The sequence below is a fragment of the Cheilinus undulatus genome, linkage group 5 (genome assembly GCF_018320785.1).
Source record: "Cheilinus undulatus linkage group 5, ASM1832078v1, whole genome shotgun sequence".
Classification (NCBI taxonomy): Eukaryota; Metazoa; Chordata; class Actinopteri; order Labriformes; family Labridae; genus Cheilinus; species Cheilinus undulatus.
This window is the reverse complement of record NC_054869.1, coordinates 42366769-42392972: the sequence shown is the minus strand read 5'-3', so window position 1 is coordinate 42392972 and position 26204 is coordinate 42366769. Positions and strand designations below refer to the sequence as shown.

The window sequence follows — 26204 nt, the reverse complement described above, 5'->3', positions numbered from 1 at the left end:
TGTCCTTTTAGAGCCACTGTAGTTGAAATACAGTAGCAAGGCAGCGACTATTCTTCGTAGGATCTTGTACTGACATTTCACAATGATGGAAAATAAGGACTCCAGTGGACAAGCAACAGTAAATGCTAACTTTGTAAAGCAGATGGACTGGCCAGATTCCATGTCCCTCACCAGATAGCCTTATCTTGCAAAGCTCCAATCTGAAACAGTTGTGCAAGGTGTGAAAAATGGACCTGTCCAATCGGCTTCATTTGAGGAAAAACAGTAGGTAGCTATAGGCAGAGTTTAGTCGTGGTAGAAGATGGTAGTAATGGCTGCCACCCATGTAGTGATTAGCTCAGATGTAGCTATAGTACAGTGGCAGTTCTACCAGAACTGGGCCACATTTCCTTTCTTGGCATAGAGGATGTTTTTGCACTTCTCCCAACCGGCCTCTGCATGAGTTTTATCCAACAACAAGCTCCGACATTTATAAGCTACAGCAGCACCTGCTGGTCAAGCTCAGGCTACTACCGAAGCTGCAAATGCCTACAACGTCATTCTGTCTTGTCGCTTTTATTTTCCAATAATGAATGTGACAAACAAAATGTCTGTCCGGTCACTTTCTGTGGAGTCTAAAAAAGTCCTGCCATTTCCAAACTCACTGTATGGGAGGTTTTCCAGGTGAAAGAAAATGTGTCCCATGCAATGGATGAAACAGTCTATCTGACATGTCAGGTTAAGAATTATGCACCTCATGGCATCAAACATTTTACGTATTCCTTTTAGCTATTTCTATCCACTTTGTTTGTAGCAAATTCTTTTTATTATCCTTTGGTTCGGCTAATATTGTTACTTTACAATCTATCAGAAGTTCCTCATTTTCTTTCTAAATACAATTTTTTAGTTAGCAGGCAATTTCTAGATAAAACTAAATTATAAGGTAAAAGCACAAGAACATTTTCTTTAAAAATTCTCTTAAGCTGCATTTCCATTACCCTTAGAAATGTGCAAAATCTATATAAATAAAAATAAAGAACGGTGATGTAAACACCTGAATTTCGAAAAAACTCTCAAATATCGCAAAAAAGTTTTTCCGCTCTCATGAGGAGGTTTTTCATTTTGATATAGAAGCATATCACAAAAGTGTAATGGACACACTTTTTCCGCATTTACAAGTCACAGGACATGACGTACAGTGTCACATGACCAGTCATTCTGAGACAACACGGCGCCGTGCGTGTGGATAAAAGAGGAGAGGAGACCTTTCCTAACATCACTTATACCCTTGTATGTGGCTTTTGCCATACATATGGACTTTGCTTCTGAACTATCATCTGTTTCCTCCATCTTTTGTTCAAAATTAGCAAGGCAACCGCCTGGATGTAACCAAAACGTACCAACAAGCAACAGGGTTTGAGCATCTAGCTTCCCTGCAGTGGATTCACACAAGATGAGACTTTAAGAGAATTGCAAGGCTCATTCCCAAAACTCCCTTCAATGGAAACACTTTCAAAGCGCAATTGTACTTAGTCAAAATTTAAGAAATATTGCTTTTATTTTGCGAAATAAAAGCAAAATAAAACTGTAATGGAAAACCAGCTGGAGCTTAACTTTTTACCTTTGGGTTACCTACCCAGGCAACCAGACTGTAACTTCAGGAAAGTGCAAATGCTGTTACATTAACCTGTGATCATTGGACTCAGTGAGTCATTTTGTACATGCGCTTCTGCGTATTTCTTTCAGTATAATGGAGTTAAAGACTGTATTTCACGAGACTTTGAAACTGTCTCCTTCCTCTAAGTCATGTGTTTATACCCCACTGGAGCAGCAGCGCAGCTCTTTTTTAAATAATAGATCTAAAATATAATAAAACTAAAATATAAAAAATAAATGTCTTTAGATAAGTTTGTTTCAAAACAACGGACTTTGGACTTAGAAAAGGGTCACCAAATTTTAATAGTGATCCAAAAATTTGATTTATCATGAAAATAATTTCAAAGGTAATTGATCAATAACAATTTTAAAATGTAACTGTTCAACGATTCTAAACATATTGTATCACAGTACAAATATAAAGCAATACCTCTCCTAACAACAGTCATCAGTGGTGCTGTGGCTGCATTGTTTACGAGAAAAGTTTTTGGGCTGCAGGTATTTTTAAACTTTGAACAAGGAGAATATTCTCAGGTCTAATTAATAACATTAACAATGGGTCCTTTCATATCTGTTTGCTGCTGTTGTTCACTTTGCCTCACTACAGAGAATTAATGAGACACCTCCAGAAACGAGGGACCAATTGTGCTTCTCTTTCCCTAACAACAAAACAAAATATTTAGCCTCTACTTTGAGTCAAAATAAAGAAGATATAAAATTTTAAAAGAAATCAAAGAAGTACACGGTTTAAGACCTGTGTTGTTGTTGTTGTTGTTGTTGTTGTTGTTGTTGTTGTTAGGAGAGATTCACCAACATTTCATTGTTTTGTTCAATTTAATAGAAGTCTAAGGGGGTTAAAGTCTGAAACATGATGACACTGCTCTCTGTCTTTTTTTTTTTTTTTTTTTTTTTTTTAATTCAGTGTTGTAGTTATACAATATTGATGGCCAAAATTGATGTTAAAAAAAAACATTTTAAAAATACTGTTAACATGAGGACAACTACTCCTAGTCTGGTATGCCTGTTGTAACAATCCTTAATTTCTTTTTTATTTTATAGGTCTTGTTGCCCTAGATTTCTTGGTGAAATTGAATCAAGGTGCAACCAGACAAGCTAGTAAGCAAACAATAAATTAATTTAGGAAACTTCAAGTAAATATTAGTACAGATAAGTTCACTGTGAGTCATTTTGAACATGCACTCCTGCTTTGTAGGGCACGACTTATAACCCCTGATTACCTTACCATCTTCTTGATATTTCATTCAAAACTGGGATTTGACTGACAGCAGCATGTTATGAAAACAGAGTAGGCCACCTACAGGTCCATAACCTCAATTTGTTGTTATGGCAAAAGACATAAAACACAAGCCAAAGTCAAGCTCAACGGCATTCCTTTTCTTCAGGCCTTTTCACCTCTGGTAGTGTGCCTGGAGACAACCAGTGGTTTTGGGGCCTTTAAGACATCCACAGCATGACCAGGGGCTCGTGGTAACTTACTACGCACCCGGACACTATGGCCATGCTTACTCACCTTATTCACCACTTACTCCACCCTAAAGGTGTGGACTTTGACATTTTTTAACAGATTATTTTCCCATGCCCCTGATAATATGCAAGGTAATCCAGAGCACAGCCAGGGTTGTGTCAATCCTCCTTTCCACTGATGGTTTACTTGTTATTACACATCTTGCTTTTTTGCCCAGACATGCCTAGATGTAAATGCCTGTCTCTAGATGTGGCACATGAACAGTAGGGGCAGTACAGAGGTAGAGAGGGTGTTATAGAGTCAATACAACAGCAGGTACAACCATCAATGGCAGACAGTAAGCTGATTGGCCAAGTCTAGAATTAGCTACATCAGTGCGAATATCATTGCCATTGCACAGTAACATGGACACTCTTAAGCTGCAAATCTGCAGCGAGGATGCTGCAGATGGCGTGCTCTGTCTTAAATCATATACACCAGTGTATCTTCACCCTTAGAATCAAAAAACAGCTCTTTTCCCCAGATGGGCTCTTTAGTGCGTAGCTTTATTAACATTGACATTTACTAAAACATGGTGACCATACCTCGATCTGAATTAATGCGACTCGAGGTGAGAAGCAGCATAATTTGTCTCGGTTGCATATCTTACTGGGCACTTGCAGTGTTTACTTAAGCAGCATGCGTACGACCTTAGTATATCTCCATTAGCCTTGAAATGTGCTAATGATACATTGCGTTACTATGTTACTTACTTTGTCTCCATTAGCTTAAGTGTGAATAGTTATTAGTCTGCTTGCACTGACCTGTGACTTCACATCCATGCTCACACACACACATATATTATTGGCACACTCAGTATTGGCCTGGGTGATTTGTGACCTCTTTCCCTCCTTTGCTGCCATCACACTCGTATTGATTTCTTCTCCTCTTTTGCTTTTGTCTCTCCTCCTCTCTCTTCCTCCTCATGTTTCTCCCCTCATTCTGGCATGATTCCCACTCTCCTCCTGGCTCGCTCACCTTTTTCCTTCCTCCATGATCAATCTTTTCTTTTTCAACTGAGATGATTTGAGTTTAATCATAAACAACCATCGGAATTTCAAGAAAAGGTCAGTTAGCCTTACAGATGGGTATTTGTGTCTTCATCGATTATGCATGCCTGTGTGAGCGCAGTGTTTTAGATTTTTTTGCTAAAATGTGTTTGTGATGCTCTGTCTGTGTAAATGTTCATGTTTATTTGACTCTTTCTGTGTGTTTGGTTGGAGTAGACTTCCTCTGATGTCCTGAAGTGGCCTAGTTCACTGCCAGCAATGGAGGACAATCACATGTACACACAAAGATGCACTCTCTCTCTCTCTCACAAAGGAGATGTATTCAAACATGCACCAGGAGGGACAGGGGCGATCAATCAATGTCAGAATGGGGGCCAATAGGAGTGTAGCACACATACACACAGATGCATGTATACACTGTGAGTGTTCAATCGGACACAGACCAATGAGTCCGCTCTTTTCATGTCCTGGATGATTTCCCTCCATAGGAGGAGAACTCAGACGACCTCTGCTCTCTCCTTCTGTCACGATGCCTCTCATCCTGCTGTCAGTCTACTCTTCTCTCTCCATCTTTAACTCTCTTTTCTTATATTATTGATATAATCACTCATGGAGGTGTTCAGGCAGTGCAACATACTGTTTCTTCAGATCTTAAAGGGTAGTTTGGTGTTTTTTTGAGTGAGGTTGTGTAAAGTACTCATCAATAGTGCGTTTCTTAGCCACTGTCAAGACTATAGAGGGTACAGGCAGTGTGAGTCACTGCAGTTCCAGCTGCTGAGTGGCAGCACATTTGTAGATTGAAAAGAGACATCTTTTTGATAACTACATGTTGATGATGCTCACAGTGTAACAGTAATGATCCTCAGATGATAGAATGTGTTTAAAGAAATGTTTGGAGCCATACAGGTATATTAATAAAGCCAAAAGATGAAGCAGGGATATTACCGCAGCTACTACAAGCATTCAATCAGTGATGAGTTCAAGTTAACCCCTCTCTCTATTCTTCTTCCTCTTTCCTCAAAGGAAGATTAAGACCTTAAATTTCATCAGAACAGCCATATGGGTAAATATCCAAGGTGATAAGGCATTCAATGACATTGGGTTATGTTTTATAGCTAGGGATGTTTCGATACAATTTTTTCCTTCCTAAAATGATACCGATACCAAGGTGTTGGGTATCGGCCAGTACCAAGTACCAAGTACCAATCCGATACTGGTGTGAACTTTCTGGACAACAAATAGAATCATAATATACAGCATCTCTGTGACCCTAAAGTTGTTTTTTTGCTGATCACTGAGTTTTACTCCTAAATATTAAAATAACAATTATACAGGGGGCTGCATCACAGGCTCTCTCTCTCTCTCTCTCTCTCTCTCTCTCTCTGTCCTTTGTGCTCTACCTAGGCAGCATCACGTGGTTACAGCCTGCAACTTGCGACAGACTTAAACAAATATGGCAGTTAGCATTCGAGTTAGCATTCTGGCTAGCAGTAATAAATGATTAAAGTGGATAAAAAGGCCTCAATACAGGGTTGACTGGTGTGGATTTAATCATTAAACCCCCCGAAAGTCACACGAGTTTCAGGCTCGCTGAAAATGCTGCCGCAAAGATTCAAAGGCATCGATAGCATCAATGGTACGCTGTGTATGACAGCGCTAGTCTGGAAGGCATTATAATGATAACATTCAGAGATAAACTGTTTCGCAGCTACTATTCTTTTCTGCTGCAGTGTGCCCTGCAGTTCTTCTATGCTGCTCTGAAAACGGAAGCCCGTGCATGCAGTGCTTTCCGGCAGCATAGAAGAACTGATTTCCGGTTTATAATGCTAACATTTAGCATGGCTAAATGGAGCAAAATATAAAGCTAAACCAAACGGTATTGGATCGGTGCATAAACTCTTATACTTGCCGATATTGGTACCTGCATTTTAAGCAGTATCAGACGTATTTCCAATACTGGTATCGGAATCGGAACAACCTTATTTATAGCTGTACATATAGTCCCACAATGTCCGATTAGTATGGCTGTTTTTATAGGGGAAAGATTAAAAAAAAGCTGTCAAGTCCATCGGTATTTATCCCAAATTTAATAAAGTAGTGCTTGCAAATTAATGTGATTTCTATTTTTTTAGATATTGAAGTTTTTTCCATGAATGTTTCATGAAGTGAATGTATCCGATGCTTTAACAGTTTATATGACAAATTACGTTGATGTTTTAAAATGCAACTGGAACAAATGTAGCAATCACAGTGAAATCTTTTAACAGATGAGCTGAAGCAAAATGAAGATAATGAATGACTGAAATACAGCTAAATATCTGATCTAAAGCTTCATATTTATAAAACTTCAGTATAAACTCAGTTTCACATCCATGCTCTCTCTTTCAAGAGGAAACAGTGATTGGCATCTCCTGTGGCTGATACACTTCCTATTGACAAGTGCCTCATCATGATACCTCCAAAAGTACAGAATTATCCCTTTAGGTGCTTTTTGTTGTTCTCTTGTAACTGTGTGGTTTTGGTTCTCCATATTTACGACTTTAGTTTATTTTACATAACACGTATCTTTTGTATCTTGTCTGACTATCAGATAGAGGCAGCAGAAACATCCCTGTTTGGTGTGAGATGATGCTACTGAGGATCTGAAATATCACTGGAGAATCTTTCATAGGTGCTCAGACGTAATTAGATCAAGAGCTGGTTTTACGAAGATCAACTTTGACTTAAAGCTCTCATCCACTTTATATGATGTCTACATTCATTGCACAACACTAATTTGAAACTACATTAAGTATGAGTAATTAGATCTGAATTCTGCTACGATTAGACATTTCTTATGAAAAGTTAAAATCACGGCTGAGGGAGCAGCTGCATCAGAGCACTCTACCCCCTTAACTTGAACGCTCTGCTGCTGTTTCAAAGATAGAGCACCTAAATACGCATTTGTAGCCGCTGTTATTTCACATCTACATGTCCATGTGTGGCCTCTAACATGTATCAGTGTCACTAATAGGGTGACCAGATCCCAACTCATCGCACTACATTTGTGTGGGATACCAGTACATCGAGGTAGTCTAAAATAATAATGTTTTTTGTTGTTGGTGTTGGATGCATCCTTAAGCTGCCACTTCCCAGTTTGATTAAGTGATCACATGGCCGCCCCTACCCCCCGATGCTAGGTAGCTCTCGCTGCTTTCTCCAGGCAGCCGTTGATGAATGCCAGATTTTAAAACACTCACTTGAAAACTGGAGCCTGTCAGTCACAATGCACAATGCTGCTACTGCATCCACAGTTAATATTTGTTCTTCGTGAGTTTTGTTTCACCTTTTTCTTTCTCTTCTGTGTTGGTTGTTTAAAAGCAGTTGGCTAACACTTTTCCGTTCAGGCTCTAGACTGAAGAATGATTTCAGACTTATTGGCCGTGGGACTTCATGTACCAAACCATGACCCCCAGACCGACAAATACAAATACCAGTACTCACCTATATTGATTAGGTGAGTAATGGTAATTGTATCTTTTTGGAGGGTTTAACCAGGCAGCAAGAGATTAGAGCATGACACATTGTTCCTTTCAATGGTATTTTTCATCCAGTCTTTTAAAACTTATGGGCAAGAATTCCCTGCATTCTTCCCCATATTCTGATGACTTTATCAATACATCCCCCTTTGTCAGTTAATAGCAATGACTCAGTGTGAGACATTAAAACTTGTTGGCATTAGCATTGGAGTTTTAAATCCTTGCATTTGCATTGTTGCATGCAAGAATAATTTCCCCAATGGGACATCCCGCCCTAACGACGACAAAATGGTGACTGTATCTAGGTAAGATTAAATCAGGATTACATGTACCAGATCCATTTTTTTTAGCACAGTATGCAGACTGAGCCTGGGAAAATCCCAGGGAACTGACCCTCCCCAGATGTGATTCATTAATAAACACATGTAGGTTGCATCCATGGCATTGATGCTAGTGTCTCAGCTAATATTTGCATCCTTTTAGAGCTACAAGGATGTTTGCAAATTATTGTTGAGTTCAAAAGTTGTCAAAATGTTGCATCAATATCAAGTAGGAATGGACTGTGTGGACCAAATGTGGCTGAGTAACTCATTCTAGCACCATGGACTACAGAGGAGTCTAGCTTAGTACGTTTCTGGAGGAGTCTTTAGCCTTTTCTTTGAGGTAGAAAGGAACTCTACATTCCACCAACTGGGTAGAACAGAGAAGAGTTTGGTTAGTGACTTGGGACCCTGTTGTAGTGGGACCACCAGGCTTCTTTGACCAGCAGAGAATAACAGGTGAGCATGAGTGCAGACCTGGATGTGAGATTCCAGGTAGAAAAGGGTCATTTTTATCCACTGGTAGTATTCACAGATGTAAAACAGCCTTGAATGTAAAGATAAAATATGCTTAAAAAGGGGAATGTAAAAGAATGGCACCATGCTTCATTTCAAATGGACTGCATTTAGTATATTAAATGCAAAATTCAAGTAAGCCTAATGAGAACACAAATGGATGTGCTTGTGTGGCGAGCTGCAAATTAAAGCGAACAGGTGTTGTTGTGAATCTAACAAGGTGAGAGTGCAGGTGAAGGTTTTGTTAGCACTGAGTGGCTGTGGCCATCTCTGTTAAAGTACAAACACAGAATTAATCCCTGCAGGGAGATGTTGTTTTCACCTCCACAGGCAGGTCACAGAGTCAGCTCACCTACTGAACACCACCGCAGGAGCTTCTCAACAACCCCGAAGCAGGACAGATGTTTGCACAAACAAACTTTTGTCTTTTAATGCATGAAAGATCCAGTATTTGTTGCAGATATTACTTTGTTATTCCATCAACCCAGTGCATGTGTCTTTTCTGACCTCATGGTCAGTCTTTGTCTCTCTGTGGCTGTGATAAAATAATAGTAGCCAGTTGACTTATTCTGTAACCTCTATGTTTTCTCCCTACAGGCCTCTGTGTTTGACCCGCCACTGATCACATTTAAACATCACAACCTTTGAGAGATTTTTTCCCATGTTCCCATCTCTCTTTGCTTTTCTAAACCATTTAGCCTCAAAGTCCCCGTCTCCGTTTTCATGTTTACTGGCTTCCTTCCAAATGTATTTCTCTTGCTGCTTTTCTTATCCATTTCTGCTTCATTTGATGCAAAGAAATCAAAACTTTGCTCTTTGGTCTGAGTCTTTACTTGTCTGTTTTCTTCATCTGTGTTTTTCTGTCAAAGCGCAGCCAGGGAACATTGAGACCAGGGGAAATACAAAACAGTTTATGGAAAAGAAACATAAAGTGGACCGACAGACTGAGTTACAGCAAGGAAAGTAGGGAAATGGCAGGAAACACATCTTTTTGCTTTTCACTTATGACTTAGTCACTGTAGTGAGCTGTTTTACTGCAAAGCCAAAACTGGCTCACAAAGCCCTACACTGCACAAAAGTATTCCCATAGGTTTATATAATTAATGGAAAATGACTTTATTCATAACAGCCAATTAATTACATTTGACTCAGCATTTTCCTGCTTTTTTGTTTTCCTGGAACCATATCTTTTTGGAGAAAACTTGATTTTCTGCTTTTCTTATCACTACTCTTGAAGAGCAGCTTATCATCTTCTGCTTCTATTTGTTTTAAGTTGCTGGCTGTTGATGCTGATGACAGAAAACATTGGTTTAAAGACTGAAAAATAAAGAACTTTTCTTTTGCACTTTATTTACTCTGCTTGCTAATGAAAATCCTGAAGATCTGAGTTGCATTTTTACAGATTTAATCATCAATTACCACAGAAATTGGGTTTACCAGGTTGGTTGTAGATACATAGGTAGTTGCAGAGATCTGAATGGCACAACTGGACCCATCCAGAAAATCCTAAACTATGACTGACCCCTTGCCCTGTCAAAGATTTTTTTAGTACTGATAAATTCTAACACACAGTGCTACAGTGCCAAACTTTTATGTTTGGGCTAAAAATTCAGGCTTAAGTAAGGCGTACAGTGAGTAAGCTGCCTGAGGGCGCCATTAGACAGGATTGACACAACCGTAGTAGGACTATGGATGGCCTTGCGTACTACCAGGGGCATGGGAAAATAAGATTTGATGAAAACATAATGGAGTCCCCACTTTTAGAGAGAGTAAGGGGTGAATGTGGCAAGTAAGCATGGCCGAAGGTATCATCCAGGCAGGTTGTGTTGCCACTACCTAGATATGCTCACCTAAGAGCCTGAAAACCACTGGTGGTCTTCTGGCATATTACTAGGACTGAAAAGGCACCGGCAAAAGAGATGCCATCAAGTATCAACCTTGGTTGCCAGGCAACACACATGCATCAACATGTGTTGAGCTTGTCCCTGGCTGCCACATCCACCCCTGTCCGGCTTTCATTGTGGAACATTGGACCCCCGCAGTGAATCCTTAGCACTCAACATGCCTAAAACTTTTGCACAGGAATGTAAGTCACACCAGTATATAAGAATCAGCCTGTTTTGGGGGTCTCCCAGAGGGGAAAAAAAGGTTTAATCTTGCTTTTTCGGTGACAGTGTGTGGTTTCTGTACAGCTGTGTAGCTCCTCTGCACCATCAGTTCTCACCATGTGTTTGCACTCCTTCTGACCACCAGAACAGGACAAAAAAAGCTCTTGGTCTAGGACGCCAGTGAGATGCTGACCCACAATCCATGATTCCATCTTCCTGGTCATGCTTCTGGGGACTTTTCATTTTCAGATATTTAAAATAACTTTGGACTTTACATGGTTTCTAAATACATACAAGGATTTATTTTTTACGAGAATTTAGTTGAACAAATATGTTAAGATTTGAGATTGTTGCATTTTTTGCTTTGAAAGAGTTGCAGACACCTTGTTTTTTTCTGTCAGATTTAATAAAAGAAAACTAAAATTAAAGAGAGAATGCTCTTTAACTGTTTGACCGTGCCATGTTTTTTTTTGTTTTTTTTTACTGATTTCTATGGTCTCGTTTCAGTCTTGACTCAGTCTCGACCCCCAAAAGTCTTGGTCTTGTCTTGGTCTCAGTGTACTCTGGTCTCTGGCAAGTCTTGGTCTCAGATAGTGTGGTCTTGAGTACAACACGAGTCCAGACACTAGTGGTGGTGATGGTGTTGGCTGATGATGCCACCCGAGGCCGACTGGATGAAAGTGGATCAACTGTGAAGCCCGGGATTGAAGAGGTGATGTCTGAGGATCATGCAGTGGAGAGGCTGACCACTCTAGGAATACCAGGGGTTGATGGCTGATGATGACATCTTGTGGACTTGTCGGTGATGAGGAGTTTGAGTGTTGCCATGAGGGGCACCAATAAATGACATGAAACAACGCGGGAACATTTCTCTGAGCCATGTGTAGAAAATACCAGTATGTAAATCCTTCCTCTAGAAGCTGTCCATGTCTTTCCTTTGAGCACGTTTACTACCAGGTCCCATTTTTCATAGAGGAAACTCCAGCTCTGACAGAGTACATCCTCCTTCTTTTGTACTTCTTCTCCCAGCTGACAAGTAAACTTTGTTATAAGCATTGACACTTTAGGACTAAGAGAAATCTTCCAGGGTTGTGTGCAGCCTCGGTGATTGATAGAAATGTTTGTGACAGTATCCACTTGTCCTGATACTTGTCTTCCATTTTTCATCTCCTTCCTCCCCCTCACCTCCCCCAGCTGACAGCAGTGGTTTTGTTGATGTGAGTGACTGTCATGCTACAGAGACCCAAACTTCCCTGCTCGTCTTCCTATAACAGACTGATGTGAACGCTCTGAGCTCTGCATCCAAACAAAATCAGACACCGAGTGATCTGGGACTATTGAAGCCTCAGGTAATTCGCTCGCTTTCTGCCCGGCAACACAAGCTTTGTGACTTCTGCGCTGACAAACAATGAAGAAAACTGGGGCTACGCCAGTTTCAGCACTGAAACTCCCGATGAAGTGACATCTGTCTGTGTCCTCTTTACGTCTACTCCCACCTTTTTGTTGTGGTTTGACGTGTTTACTGCTTTGACATTGCTCTGATGACAACATGGTAACCTGCTTTCATGGAGGATGTAGATAGATGTATATTTATGATCTTTCACAAATATGTGGTGTCAAAAATTTGGCACATTTGTTCAAATTTCCAACATTTTTTTCGAAGCTGGCATGAAGACAATCATGTCAGTGGGATGAAACATCATGTTAAGATGTGTGACACTCTTCTTGAAGAAAGGAAGAAATCGGGTTTCTCTGCTAGAAGTCTCACCATGTTTACTTCAGATGCAACCATACAGTTAGCCCATGATTTGTAATATCCACTGTTCTTCATTTTTAATTTGACCTATGATGGTCCTGTATTCCAACAAGGGATTAACACATAATTTATTCATTTAATGTACGATATGTACATGTGTAAGTGTGTATCACTGGCTGCCCCTGCATTTAAGTCAAGATTTAATAGATTCTGTTTTGTGTCCCACAAGGGGAAATTAGTTTTGCAGCAGGAGCTCACAAAAGACAACCTCAACAGTAAAATAAGACAATAAAAAAAGTCTCACAATAAAAAAGAACACAATAAAAATAACAATATACACATAATCAACAATAAAATTCAGTCCAGAGCTCCTGCTGAAATAGAAATTACAACCATGTAATGCAAAGTGCAATGAGGAGATGTGAAAATAAGTAATAATAGTGCCATCTAAACTGCATTCAAATGATCACCCCATTATTTTATATTGAAAAACCTTTGCTGAAGGTGGCCAGATGCACCTGGAAGCGATGCATTGCAGGACTTCACACCATTGTTCTTCTTCCAGCACGGCCGACCGTGACTGATGGAGTGTTTTTCTGAGAGAACACCTGTTTTGTGCATCACAACTGCAGAGAAACTGCTCTGTTTGAGAGCACAGAAGAAGAAATTTTGCACCACCCTCAGACTGAGGTGTAGAGTAGTGCCCGACCGATTGATCAGCCAGCCTATTAAAGATAGTTGTTAATCATGCAGAAGTTCGATGAAAGACACCGATGTTAATGGCGTCATATTTTCTCTAATAAAGAGCAAGGGGTAGGACCTTGGAGCTGGTGGACAAAAAAATAGCTGCTGATCCTTGATCAGCTAATTTTTGTAAGGGAAAGCGTTTACAATGATGGAACTAAACAAATGACTAAGAAAAGAGGATCCATACTGTTCTTCACAACAACAAGCCAGTGATACCAGTCTGTTGGTGAATTTTTCATATGAGCAAGTGACCTAGCAGAAAACGGAGATGATACACCTGCTCTATGATCCCTGATTAAAGTCAGGGCTGTTCAGTGATAAAGCACCTATCTGTGCTCCTATTAAACAAAATAACACAGGAGATGTGTCACTGTGCAGATAACAATCACAGTTTAATTATCGTTATACATCAGATGGAGTAGCCTATGCTGCATAAACATGTTAGAATCTGTCTTTCTCTCCATGCAGTCAAATGGTGTAATGCTGTTTTAAAGCTCCACAATAAAGTGCATGCACTAAAGCTTTGTGAATAAGTCAAAGGCTCCAGCTTCAGTGCTCTTGTTTTTGTGTGTTGCGCACAGGCGCACAGACGCTGAGCCATTACGTAGTTATCTGGGGATAAAACTTCCCATGCAAATTGACCTTATTGCTTTAAACATCTAATGATGAGGACTTCACGGCACAAATAGATTAAAGATTAGTCTACTATCAGAGAGAGCTGATGGAAGTGCTCACACTGCAGTTTTTTCAGAGATTATGAAACAATTCCATCTCTGTATGAGTCTGTGGCTCCCAGCTGCTCTTTTATTGATGCGTGGCACCTTTACACACGACAAAGATGTGAATATGGTGGCTGCACTCTCCTTCATTCAGGAAGGAAACTTTGTTGAGGCCATGCTTAAGTGAACACAGTAATGTTTCCTTTTTTTTAAATTCAACACACAGTCTGTTCATTTGAATATTTAACACAGATTGTCAGAATCTGTATGGGATGCGGGCTGGATCGGACACAGCTTTACAGGTGTAGACGGAAGTGGATGGCACGTGCTGCAGGAGTGGACAGTTATGGTCAGAAATCCAGTGGGAGCGGGATTAAGAAAAGGGTCCTGTGCTAGGGCTCTAGTGCAGAGTACGCAGGAAGCCTCCACTGCAGGTGAAATACCACTGCTTGTATTTTCTTTTTTCACCCTCCTGGTGAGGCAGAAGACTGATATCATGCACCAATGTTTTCTTTTGTAAATATGTGGATATTTTAACAACTTTTGTCTCAGAATGATAGCGTTTTCACTTTTGACCCCAAAAGATGGGAGAAAAAGTTTGTCTAAAAATCCATAGTCATTATTGTTTACTGTTAGTGGAAACTTTTGAGTTTTGTTTTCCATTTATCTGTTTATTTTATCTTTATAGTTCCATAACTTTTCATGTGTTCATGTAATATCTAGTGAAATACATTAAAAGCAGTTATCTGAGCATCTTTAATGCCCTGTTTATAAATATTGCCGATAACAAAAAAAAAATTTAGAATGAGGAAGGGTGTGACCATAAGCTGTGCAAAGAAGGGGTGTGTTTGTGCATGTGTGTGTGTGTGTGTAGATAGTAATTTAGGGGAGTGTACCAGAAGTGGGAGGTACTGATTTAATTTGTCCGTTAACTAAAATAACTGAGAGCAGAGTCCAGATAAAGGGTCATTCTGTGGAAAACACTGTGATATCTTTTTGAACTTAAAATAAGTGGAATTTAGAGAATATTAAAGAAAATCAGATTAAAATAAAAGGTTTAAGTTTTTCAGGCTGACAGTAAAGGGATTGCCTCTGAGCCAGCAGCATCAGATTGGTGCATCATTCTTGGTCCAGCCTCACAAACAAATTGAAGACATTTCATCATTACAAACACTGATTTCCCCTGCTGGGAAACAAACTCTGCTCCCCCTGATGTTCTGTTTTACTCTACAGTCTATATGTCCTGCTTTTGTTTTGTTTTTCCTCTTTCTGTCTGTTTTATTTTTTCATATCCCTGAGACCCTCTATGCTCTCCTTTGTCTTCAAAGTAATATCTCTTTGTTTCATAACATGCAATACCTTGCAACAAATATCCAGCTTTGCCCTTCAGACGCAGACAGACGTCCCTAACAATAGTTTATGGACCAGATATCAGCCTGTTGCACTCTTTTAACTTTCATGCTCCAAACATGGTCATGCTGGCTGAAGTAATCATTGCAACAAATGAGTCACCTCTGTCATTACTGGACGTTTTCACAGACACTTATTAATTTGAAAGGAAGAAATAGAGACTGATCAGTAATAACACTTATTGCAAAAGCAAGCAGGGCTTATCTTAGAATTAAAATGTACTTTTTAAAAAAGATGAACTTTTATACCAGTGCAAAGCAGCAACTTTCAGGTGTCATCGTCAGGGCAGCTGACGAAAACAGGAAGAGTCCTTGCAAATTACCCTTTATTTAGTTTTTCATTTTGATTTTAAATGTCCTCATCAGATCAATATATGGGTAAAAGTACTCAGCTGCCTGACCATTACACCAACACGAAACGACACTGTGCTCAAATATATGCCCCCTTTTACATCATCCACTCTTCTTGGAAGACTTTCCACAAGATTTTAGAGTGTTTCTATGGGAATTGGTGCCCATTTTTTCTGTAGAGCATTTATGAGGCCAGGCCTGGCTTGAAATCTCCATTCCAGTTCATCCCAAGGTGTTGGATAGGCTTGAGGTCAGGGCTCAGTGTGGATCAGTCAACTTCTTCCACACCAAACTCATCAAACCATGTCTTTATAGTCCTTGTTTTGTGCACTGGGGTGCAGCCATGTTGGAATAGAAAATGGCCTTCCCCAAACTGTTGCCACCAATATTTCCCTTCGCTGGAGATAACGGGTCCCAGCCCAAACCCTGAAAAACAGCCCCGTACCATTATCCCTCCTCCACCAAACTTCACAATGCAGTCAGGCAGGTAACATTCTCCCAGCGTCCCTTTTGTTCTGTCCCTTTTGGGTCTAAATCTTAACAACTACCCCAATGTTACTTAGAAAACTAAAAATAACTAACAAAAATTAAACTAAAATAACAAACCAGGAGGAAAAACTAATGCAAACTAAACTGACATTGAAAACAAAAAGTAAAAAATATATAAAAATAAAGATCAAACTATTATAGCCTTGATTGTAATGCAAACCAAGACATTCTGGTCTCTACCTCTGTGTCGATTGTCACACCTCCTCTGCCTCCAAACCGCCTCTACCATACATGTAACACAGCATCTTGGATTAATATTAAAGGAAATGCATTACCAGTGCCTCAAACTCCCACCTGGGATGCCATGATGAGTCCTCACCTGCTTAGTTAACAGCATGCATATCTCCAGAAATGAATGGCTCCAGTGGCTACGTTTAAAACTTTCCACCTTTAGTTTTCTAGGCCATGAACACAGGAATGCAAAAGCATTGGATGTGCTTGATCTTTTCACTTTGTTTTGTTTGTTCTTTACCTCCCACTGCGTCCCTAAATCCCAGTCCCATTCATGCTACATCACATGTGCTTCTCTTTGCATTTGTTAAGAGTCCATTTGCCATAACTATCAGCCCGGCTCCATGAACCATTTGCTGTAATTGGCATACTTTCCTCATTACTTTTGCAGCAGTTTTGTCCCTTTTGTCCATTTTGGCCTCACACTGTGTCTTTTGTTTATTTCCTCTCCTACCTACTAGTTGTCTCAGCTCCAGTGCTGGCTTTCTTGCTGGTAATAATTGCCTCTTTGGCTGTTGTAGTCTCTACCTCTCTATTGTCATGTTCCTTGCTCTTTCATTTTAAAAACATAACATTTTTCCTTGTTTGCTGCTTTTTGCACAAGTTTTTTTCTGCAGTCTTTGCCCTTAAACTGTCTCTCCCTGGCTGCCTGTTATTAAACGCTGTTATGCCAGCAGTCGGTACCTTTCACAAGAGTTTTGTTTTCCTTGCTTGCTTTCTTCTTTGCCCTCGGTGCCATCAGGCCTGTCTGAATCCCCTTTACCTCCATCTTCACGTCCCTTCTATCAGTCTTTATGTTTGCTATGACTCCCTCTCCAGCTTTTAGGGAAGCATTTGTTACCTTCCTCGCCCTCCTGGGTTTTCCTTCAATTCTCCTGCTGCCCATTAATGGCCTTTGGTCCTCTGCAGTCCTGCTCACTGAATTCCACATCCTGGTCCCTGCTGCCTTCATGCCAGCGTGGTTACCGTCTCTCAGTCTCTCTAGTGGCTTGAACTTACTATGAGTCCTCATAAGTAATGGGCCCAAGTCTGATTTGTGGAGCCCCTAAGAGATTGTTGCTTCGGTCTTTGTAACACCGCTGAACCTGAAGTAATCTGCCATGATCTTTAACTCTCCAGTCCCACATACTTTTACCTAAAAACCCATTTTTATCTCCTCTCCCTTTTCCACATTTCATTGCCCTCTTCCACCCTCTTATTCAGTCACAGTCTCTCTTCCTCTCACTCTGCTGCTGTCATGTTGCTTTCCATTACTTCCCCCTTTCTCATTTCCTTCTAGTTTGTGATCTTTAACCCTCTTTTACCTTATCTATGCTCCCTCTTCTCACTTGTTTTTTACTTCTTTATTCCTCTTTTTTTTATCACTTTTCTCCCCCTATATCTCCTTTTCCTTTCTTGTCTGATTCCGGTGCTCTGATATGTTCGTTTTCTCCCTCTGTCTTGGCTTACTTGCACTCCCGTCAGTGGAATGCAGCTATTTAAAACCTCACACTTATTCTTCTCATGGCACCGCTTTCAAAACAGCCAAGAAAAGAAGGAATTGAGGGAGATAAGTGCTAGTAGAGAGAAGAGAGAAGAATCTCACAAAGTTAACATTAAATCTGGGGTGAATCTTCAGAAGTAGATATTGTATGCTTATCCTCTGCTTCTATTTACTATTTGCAGATTCTAAGCAGGGCTTTGACTCTTGCTTCTTAAGCTAACATAAAAGCCATACACCAGAGCAAACGCTTAAACACTCTTCAGCTTTTACTTTCTCTGGAGCATTACTGGCCCAGGAGGAAATGTGAAGTCATGCTTTTTTGTGTGAATCTTTGGCTGGATTATTAACTTAAACTGTTGCTGCAAATGACAATGCTGCTTGTTTTGTCCTCTGCAGGTCTGGTGGTGAGAGAAGCAAGTATAGAAATCACACGACAGCAGGTGGAGGAGCTGTTCGGCCCTGAAGATTATTGGTGTCAGTGTGTCGCCTGGAGCTCCGCCGGAACCACCAAAAGCCGCAAAGCGCACGTCCGCATTGCATGTAAGTACACTGCTGTGAGCACGCATGTGAGGAGTACAGGGCCCATTTTAGGACATCCTCAGTTCTCAGAGTCAGGTAACAAATCTCAGATGAAAAAGCGTCAGGTCTCAGGAAAACCTGTGTTATGTGTCAGACTTCAGAGGAAACACCCTCAGGAAAAACTCCATCAGACCAAATGGCCTTAGATGGAAAAGCATCGGAGAAGAAAGGGTCAGATCAAAAGGCATCAGGTAAAAATGGCATTTGACAAAATGGCATCAGATAAAATGACCTCAGACATAAAAAGGCATCATACAAAGTCTTACCATATGAAGAAGCATCAGATGAAACAGCTACAGATGAAATAACCTTGGACAAGATGTATCAGACGAAAAATCATCACATGTAAAGTTATCAGACAAATCTGTTTCAGGACTAAACAACCTCAGATGAGGGTGTCAGATGATATAACCACTGACAAGAAGGCATCAGACGAAACAACCTCTGACAAGAAGACATCAGCCAAAACTACCTTGGACGAGAAGGCATCAGTGGAAACGACATCAGACAGAAAGGCATCAGACAAAATAACATCCGATGAAATGGCATCAGACTATTTCATTCAGAAATAAACAACCTCAGACAAAACTGCATCAGGAGAAATGGTTTCAGCCAAAATGTCAACCTGCAAAACGTATCCAGAGTTAACAACCTCAATAAAAAGGCATCAGACAAAACAGCATCACATGAAATTATATCAGACAAATTTCCTTCAGTTCTATACAACCTCAGACGAAATGGCATCAGACAAAATAACCTCAGACAATGAGGCATCAGACAGAATAATCTTGTAAAAGAGGGCATCAAATGAAAAGGCATCAGTGGAAACAGCATTAGACAGAACTTATTTAGTGTAACTAACCTCAGACAGAAAGGCAGAACATCCTCAGACAAAAAGGCATCAGACAAAACAACATCAGTTGAATCAGGTTTAGAAAAATCTCCTTCAGGACTGAACAACCTTAAAGGACACCGCATCACATGAAATGGTTATCAGACAAAACGCCTTCAAAATAATCAGCCTTAGACAGAAAGGCATCAGATGAAACCTCAGATGAAATGGAACTGGACAGAACTTATTCAGAGTAAACAACCAGAGCTGGAACAGTATCAGAAGAAGTTGCATCAGAAAGATTAAGAGTAAACAACCTCAGACCAAAAGGAAACAGACAAAAGGGCATCAGACAACACTCCTTCAGGACGAAACTCCTTCAACGCGATGACGCCGGATGCATGACAGCAACAACAAACTCAACCTGTCAGCTGTGTGGGAGAAGTCTGAGGTGTGGGAACAAGACAGCAAAGTAGCTGTTTGCATCACTTGTAAAGTACATCAGATGTGTGGAGGAGCTTGGCAACATGCCTTTAACACCACCAGTTTAATTTCAAAAACCGCCAACCTGATGACTACAAGGACTATAAAGAATGGCAAAACTTCGTGCCAGGGAAAACTCATCAGCAGCCTCTACTTAAGTCATTCAACAAAGCTAAAAAATCCAGCAGTGACCCCCCAAAGGTAAGGAGCTGAACAGGAAAATCATTGAATTTATAGCTCTTGATAATCAGCCTTTCAGCGTGGTGGAATATACCGGCTTATGATGCATTCAAAGCCCCGCTACGTTATACCTAGCAGGTGCTTATAGCCTTACCTGGACTGCAAAACTTTGTTTCCAGTCAGGTAGAGAAGCTCTTGTTAAAGCTAAACATATTAGCCTCACCACGGATATATAGACATCAAGTGTCCATCCTGTTAGCACGTTTAGCCTCACTGCCTCCGTGGATAAATGAGGATTTTACTCTTAAAAAGTCTGTCCTACACTCACAGGAGTGCTCACTCAGCAGTTGCAGCCGCTTTTGATAACATGTTTGTACATTGAAAATAGAGATAAAAACAACGTGCATGTTGTCCTATGTGACATGCACGAAACATGGCAAAAGCAATGACGGACTTCTGTGTGCCGTCTCCCATGCACACTTGAAGGTGCACAAAGGTGTGTCCAGCATTGGAGATGTGGATTTCACTGTGTTGTTACAGAGCGGTTTACAGTGAAATGCCCATTAAACTTGGTTGCTTAATTAGTTTGTGCTGTCTAAAGCAGAATCAGGAGAACTACTTTAGTTGAAGTTTTATTTCTGTTCACCTTGAGTCTCAGACATTTTGAATCATAATTAAGTTCTAACTATAGCTTATAACTATGAAGTATAGCTATATTTTTTGCATTTAAGAATCTGTGTTGTTGATGTTATTTAAAGCCCTTTGTCAGGAGTATCTCAGGGAGCCATCCTGCAAACTGGCAGAGTAATAAGGAGAATCAATCTAAATGTATAAGCTATTTCTTTTTTTGCACGGTGGAGCTCAGTGTAAGTAGATTATTTTGCTGCTGCTTAAAAACTTTAGCTGTACTGTTAAAAATACATGTAAGCATGTGATACACATGTAACCCAAAGACATTACTGTAAGTTTGTCATTACTGTATGGCTGTATTTAAAAAAAAAAAAAAAAAAAAAAATATATATATATATATGTATATATATATATGTATATATATGTATATGTATATATATGTGTATATATATAATATATATGTACATATATATATACATATATATATATATATATATAATATGTATATATATATCCTTCAGTTCTGATAAAAATCAAACATTTTGTCAGTTTGTACAAAAATAGACGACCAATATTTAAAAAAATTGTAGTCCATGATATAATTGGTGTTTTTAACAGTGGAAAAAATGTAATTAAATATCGGTATTGGTATCAACCAAAACTTGTTTCAAAATATCGGCATATCAGATATCAGCAAAAATCCAATATCATGCATCCCTAATATTAGTGATATGTTTGCATTTTCCTTCTGAATAAAATTATTTTTCGTTGTGCTGTTTTATGTGATGCCATTTTTAAGGCCATTTTTTCCTGAGCCTTTTATTTTGATGCCATTTTTTAGAACTTTTCTACTCACTCCACTTAGTCTGATGCTATGTTTCCAGAGGCTGGCTCATCTGAAGTCCAGCACATGACAGGTGCCGCTGAGACCTGATGCACTTTTCTTTTTCTTTTTTTTTTTTCTGAGGACTAACAATTGACTCCAACACCTCCAATGGAGGGGAATACATTAGAAGATACAGAAACATTTTCTTGATTTTCTTTTGCTTGTCTAACTTAAAAGTGCTTGTTGACTTGTTTTGAGAAGTGTGTGATTAAAAACACCCATATATGTGACTCATGTTAACATTTGGCCAAATGGTGCCACATGATTAAGTGGAGAGTAATGGAAATACAGATTTCTGAACTTCTGCTTGCCTCCTTTTACAACACAGGAAGTTGCTGCCTGCTAATCTGCTTGAAATTAAGGATGTAAACTTTGACTTTGCCTTCTTTTGAAGTATAAAGGCTCATTAATGTTACTCGGTATGGATTTTCCACTTAAAACTTTGTGGAAAAACCTTGAAGCTTGGTACAGTCTTCAGAGACTCTCTTATGATGGGAGCTTCTGTAAGGCCCAGACTTATCTTTTTAACTTTGGTCTACCATCAGCAGCTTCCTGTTACGGTCTGCTGAAGAATTTAATATGACAACTGGGAGTCTGACTATAAGGTCACCAAAAGAACATGACCAGACAAAACCCAGCCAGACTCAATACGGCTGAGGCAGACAGCGTTACAAAGTTAAGGCTGCATACACACTGATCACATTAGGAAATCCTTTTACAGTACACTCCAACAGGAGTCCAGGGGTAAGAGAAGGTTGAATCCTGCTCTGAATGATGGTCACATGAAGTGTTCTGAAGCGACTGAGTCACAGAGGAGTTGGGATGTTTTATAAAAATCACCTAAAAAAGCCTGGCTTGTTCTTACAAGTATACCAGAATGGATTGTGCCTTCAGAGCTGCTTTCACTGGCCTGAGAATTGAGCCCACTGCAGTAGTTTTCCGAGCGTCATTGCTCTGGTCAATTCAGCCATATAAGACAACAGGGACTTGTCTGAGTGCTCCGGTTATGGAAAGGTCAAGCAGAAAAGAAATACCAATAACAAAATCGACCCCTCCTTCTCCTCCGTGTACCTGGCTCATTCTGACAGGGTGGCTCTGCTTGAGTGAACTCTCAAAAGGACAACCAGGGGCTTTGACAGAGTCCATTCAGCAGACACTAAGGACAAACTGCACATATCCCCATATGTAGTGCTTTAACAGACAGTATCACTCTAGCAGACACGCACGCTGAGAATCCTAGTCTCCCAGGTTGATCTTAGCCGTGCTGCAGGAGGAAATCCGTCATGTTGGCTCTTGTTTTTTCACTCTGGTTGTTTTACTTGGCTATAAATAAGTCTAACAGGTGCACTTTTGCAGAGGCTGGTTGATATATGTATTTATTTACATGCTGACATTCACACATTTTTAGTTTTGATGATTTGCATATGGAAAAACCTTTAAACATAGTCATTTTAATTTTTTATCTTTGAGATTTACCACTGAGAAGGCTGTATAAATAAAGGTATGATTGAGGTATACTAATATGGATGCCAGTCATCTTTAAGTGAGACTGGTGAATGCAACTACTGATCATATTTACTGTTTTGCTGTTTCAGCTGGTTTATCAGTTCGTCAGTCTACTTAGCTTTGTCATGTACTTGCGTCTCCTATAGGTGGCAGCATAAAGTTACAGCCCCACTAAATTTGCCCAAGCTGTGTAGTGATGGACCTCCTTTAAGCTTCGCCAACCTCTTTTGCTTACTTTCTTTTTTGAATTGAGGAGTCTTTTCAGTAGAAACTAAACTTTGTTGTGCACATTTGTTTATTAATGAACCGATAGTGTTGTCACATTGATGAACTTTATGTAGTGAGGGAAAAATAGCAGTTTCAAAGTGACAATGCTATTGAGATTTGTTCCAAAAGCAGAATGCTTTTTGAGTAGCTCACAGCCAAATGCCTGAAAGCATTTCCACTTTTAAAACGGCTTTTCTCCCTTATTATGTGGAGTCCATCCATGAAACAGAAACATTGATTTACAGTTTTGTAAGTGTCCTTCAAAGCATGTAGCTTTTGTTGAAAAGACTCACAAATTTAAGAACCAAGAAACACTGAAGAGGGGTGTAGGATGCTGCCATGTTTTGGTCTGAGCTGGTGCTGTGACATCACAATGCCAAAGACGGTCCTCACTGTTGGCAGCTGCATCTTAGAAACGCTGCACCTCTCACGCACGGAGAATTTTAAGATTTGAGGTCTCTTCTATTTTTTCCTTACACCACGAGCAGTTATTGGTCAAACTAGACAGGAAAATGATATATACAGGGCCACATTTACCTTGTTGTAGCAAATATTTCCTTCCACATCATCAGAATATGTTTGAAATCTCTTTCTTGATAACCTAGAAGAATGCCACGAGCTAAAATACGTCTATTTAATAATAATAATTACATGATATTACAGTAAACAAGACATAGTGTTGAAGTGTAATGGGACTCTACACTAGGAAAGTGTTTACGGAGTATATCCTGACAGCCCACAGGCTTACAGTCGTGTGGCTGTACAACAATAACATATTTTTCAATTAATTGGTCCTATGAGCTTTGAAGTCTGTTTGAAGTTATAAAATTGCATCGCTACTCTCTGCATTGCTCTGCTGTGAGGATGTTTTCCTGACTGTTAGCAGAGTTAGTGACACAGTCAGAAATATCCTTTAAGCTCCTCTAATAACCTTCTCGAATGGAATGGGCCTCCTAGGGGTGCAATGAAAGCTGGGTAATGTGCTGTTTTTGGCTTACGCTCTGGCTGACACACGCTGAGAAAAAGATGCAAGCTGTATATGTATCCGGGCTCCCGGTATTCTCTAAGGTAAACATGACAGAAGCTGTACAGAAATGTACTCTTAAGCCTGAAGGCTACGTTGTGCACTTGCCCTTTTAACAATAGTGAGTGAATGTATACATAAGTCTATGAGCAAGTTTGTGGGTGTGAAGGAGAAAGGTAATGTATGTGTGTCCATCTCTATGACTTTTAATCTCCTTTTAACCACATAGTACAAGTTTGTGTCAACACAAAAATATCCAAATTGCATTTACCATATCTATTTCCATGAATCTTTCATCATTACAACTATAAAAAATAATCATACATCTTTAAATAAATGAGTGAAGCTGTTTTCAAAGTAAAAAATTTGACATTCTTTTGTCAACATATAAATCTTACAAGCCTAACTCTTTTAGGGCCTAAAAAGAGGCTTTGTTTTTAATCAGACTTTATCTTTTATGTCACCTTTTAAATGAACTCAATCGCAGTTCAAAGTGTTTTACAAGATAGGGGTGACTCTGGTTGGTTCTAAAAGATTTAGTCTTCTTGAAGATTAAGAACCAACCAAAGAAAAGATATCAGACTGAAATGTGGTAAAAACTACTAGCAGCTGCTTGCAGTTGCAACAAAGAACAAGACATTTGTTTGTTCCAAAGTCCTGTCCCTAACTAGGCAGTTGCAATGCGTTGAATGCAATACAACACGATATCGTATGGTAAGATATGATACAGTGTGATACAGCACAGTGCCATACTGTAAGATAGAAATCCATACACCGTACAAACAGGGCAATACAGCACGGGACAATAGGATACAGTACATCATGAGATGAGACCATATGATGCAATCCAAACAATACCATACCATACTATATTACACAATACCAGGGATAAACTAACCTTGCAAAGCAGATGGATGCACCTGTTTCCATGTTTCTCACTGGCGAATCCATCTTGCAAAGCTCCCGTCTGAACTGTTGGGCCCGGTTAGAAAGTGACAGGACCAATCAGCGTCGAGGGGCAGTACTTTCGTGTGCGGCGGAGTCATGATGTAAGCAAGCAGAAACAAGAGGCTGGTGCAATTTTGGCGGAAGACATTAGCGTGGATGCTGCTGCCGCCAGATTTATGAGAATTTGATGACGTTTTCATTAAAAGAAGAACAAAGAACAGCATTGAGTTGTTTTCTTTTCAGATATGACAAAAGTCGTGTACTGACATGTCTACAGTTGCCATTGTTGTTGCTATTATGCAGTTCTCTACAGATTTACTCCTCGGTAGTGCTAAGTCACATGTTTTGTTGCTCTGATTGGCTCGTAATCATGTAACTGACAAAATGTTTATCCAATCACACTCCGAGTTTTTTTTTCTTTTTTTTTTCAAAGGCTCTGCACTTTCCCAAATCCTGTGTATTAGAGGTTAGGTAAATCAACATGCAATACGATACAATATGATATGATAGAAAACATACAGGGACATATAATAAAATATTAAACTATACTAAGTAATATAGTAAGATGCCGTGAAATAAAATTACATGGAAAACAATACAGTATGATACGTTAAGATATGGTTTGGTGTAGTGCTGTACAGAACAGTATGGTAATGTTATATGAAGAGATGAAACCATATGATACCACACCATACCATGCTATACCAGGGCAATACAAAACGGCACGATACGATACGCTACTTTACGTTACAATGTGATATGACACAATATAAAACAGGAACATATGACAGCATATGATACTATACTATGTAAAATAATGAAATGCCATGAAATTTAATGCCATGCAAAATAATGTGAATTGATACAATATGGTACGACAGGGTACAAAATGGTATAGAACATACCATAAATACAATACAATATAATGTGAGATGATGCTATATGATAATAGACAATGCTATATGATTTAATGTGATACAACACAATATGGT

General features: G+C 39.6%; 1 protein-coding gene across 2 annotated transcripts in view; it reads left to right on the top strand.

The window, feature by feature from the left end:
- The window catches only part of si:ch73-72b7.1 (netrin receptor UNC5C), a 403146-nt gene that overhangs the window by 210158 nt on the left and 166784 nt on the right, over nt 1-26204 (top strand). For both annotated transcript variants that reach the window (XM_041788199.1, XM_041788198.1), the window contains exon 3: nt 18274-18417. In XM_041788199.1, coding sequence (XP_041644133.1) covers nt 18274-18417 — 144 coding nt within the window. The remainder of the gene's footprint in view (nt 1-18273; nt 18418-26204) is intronic.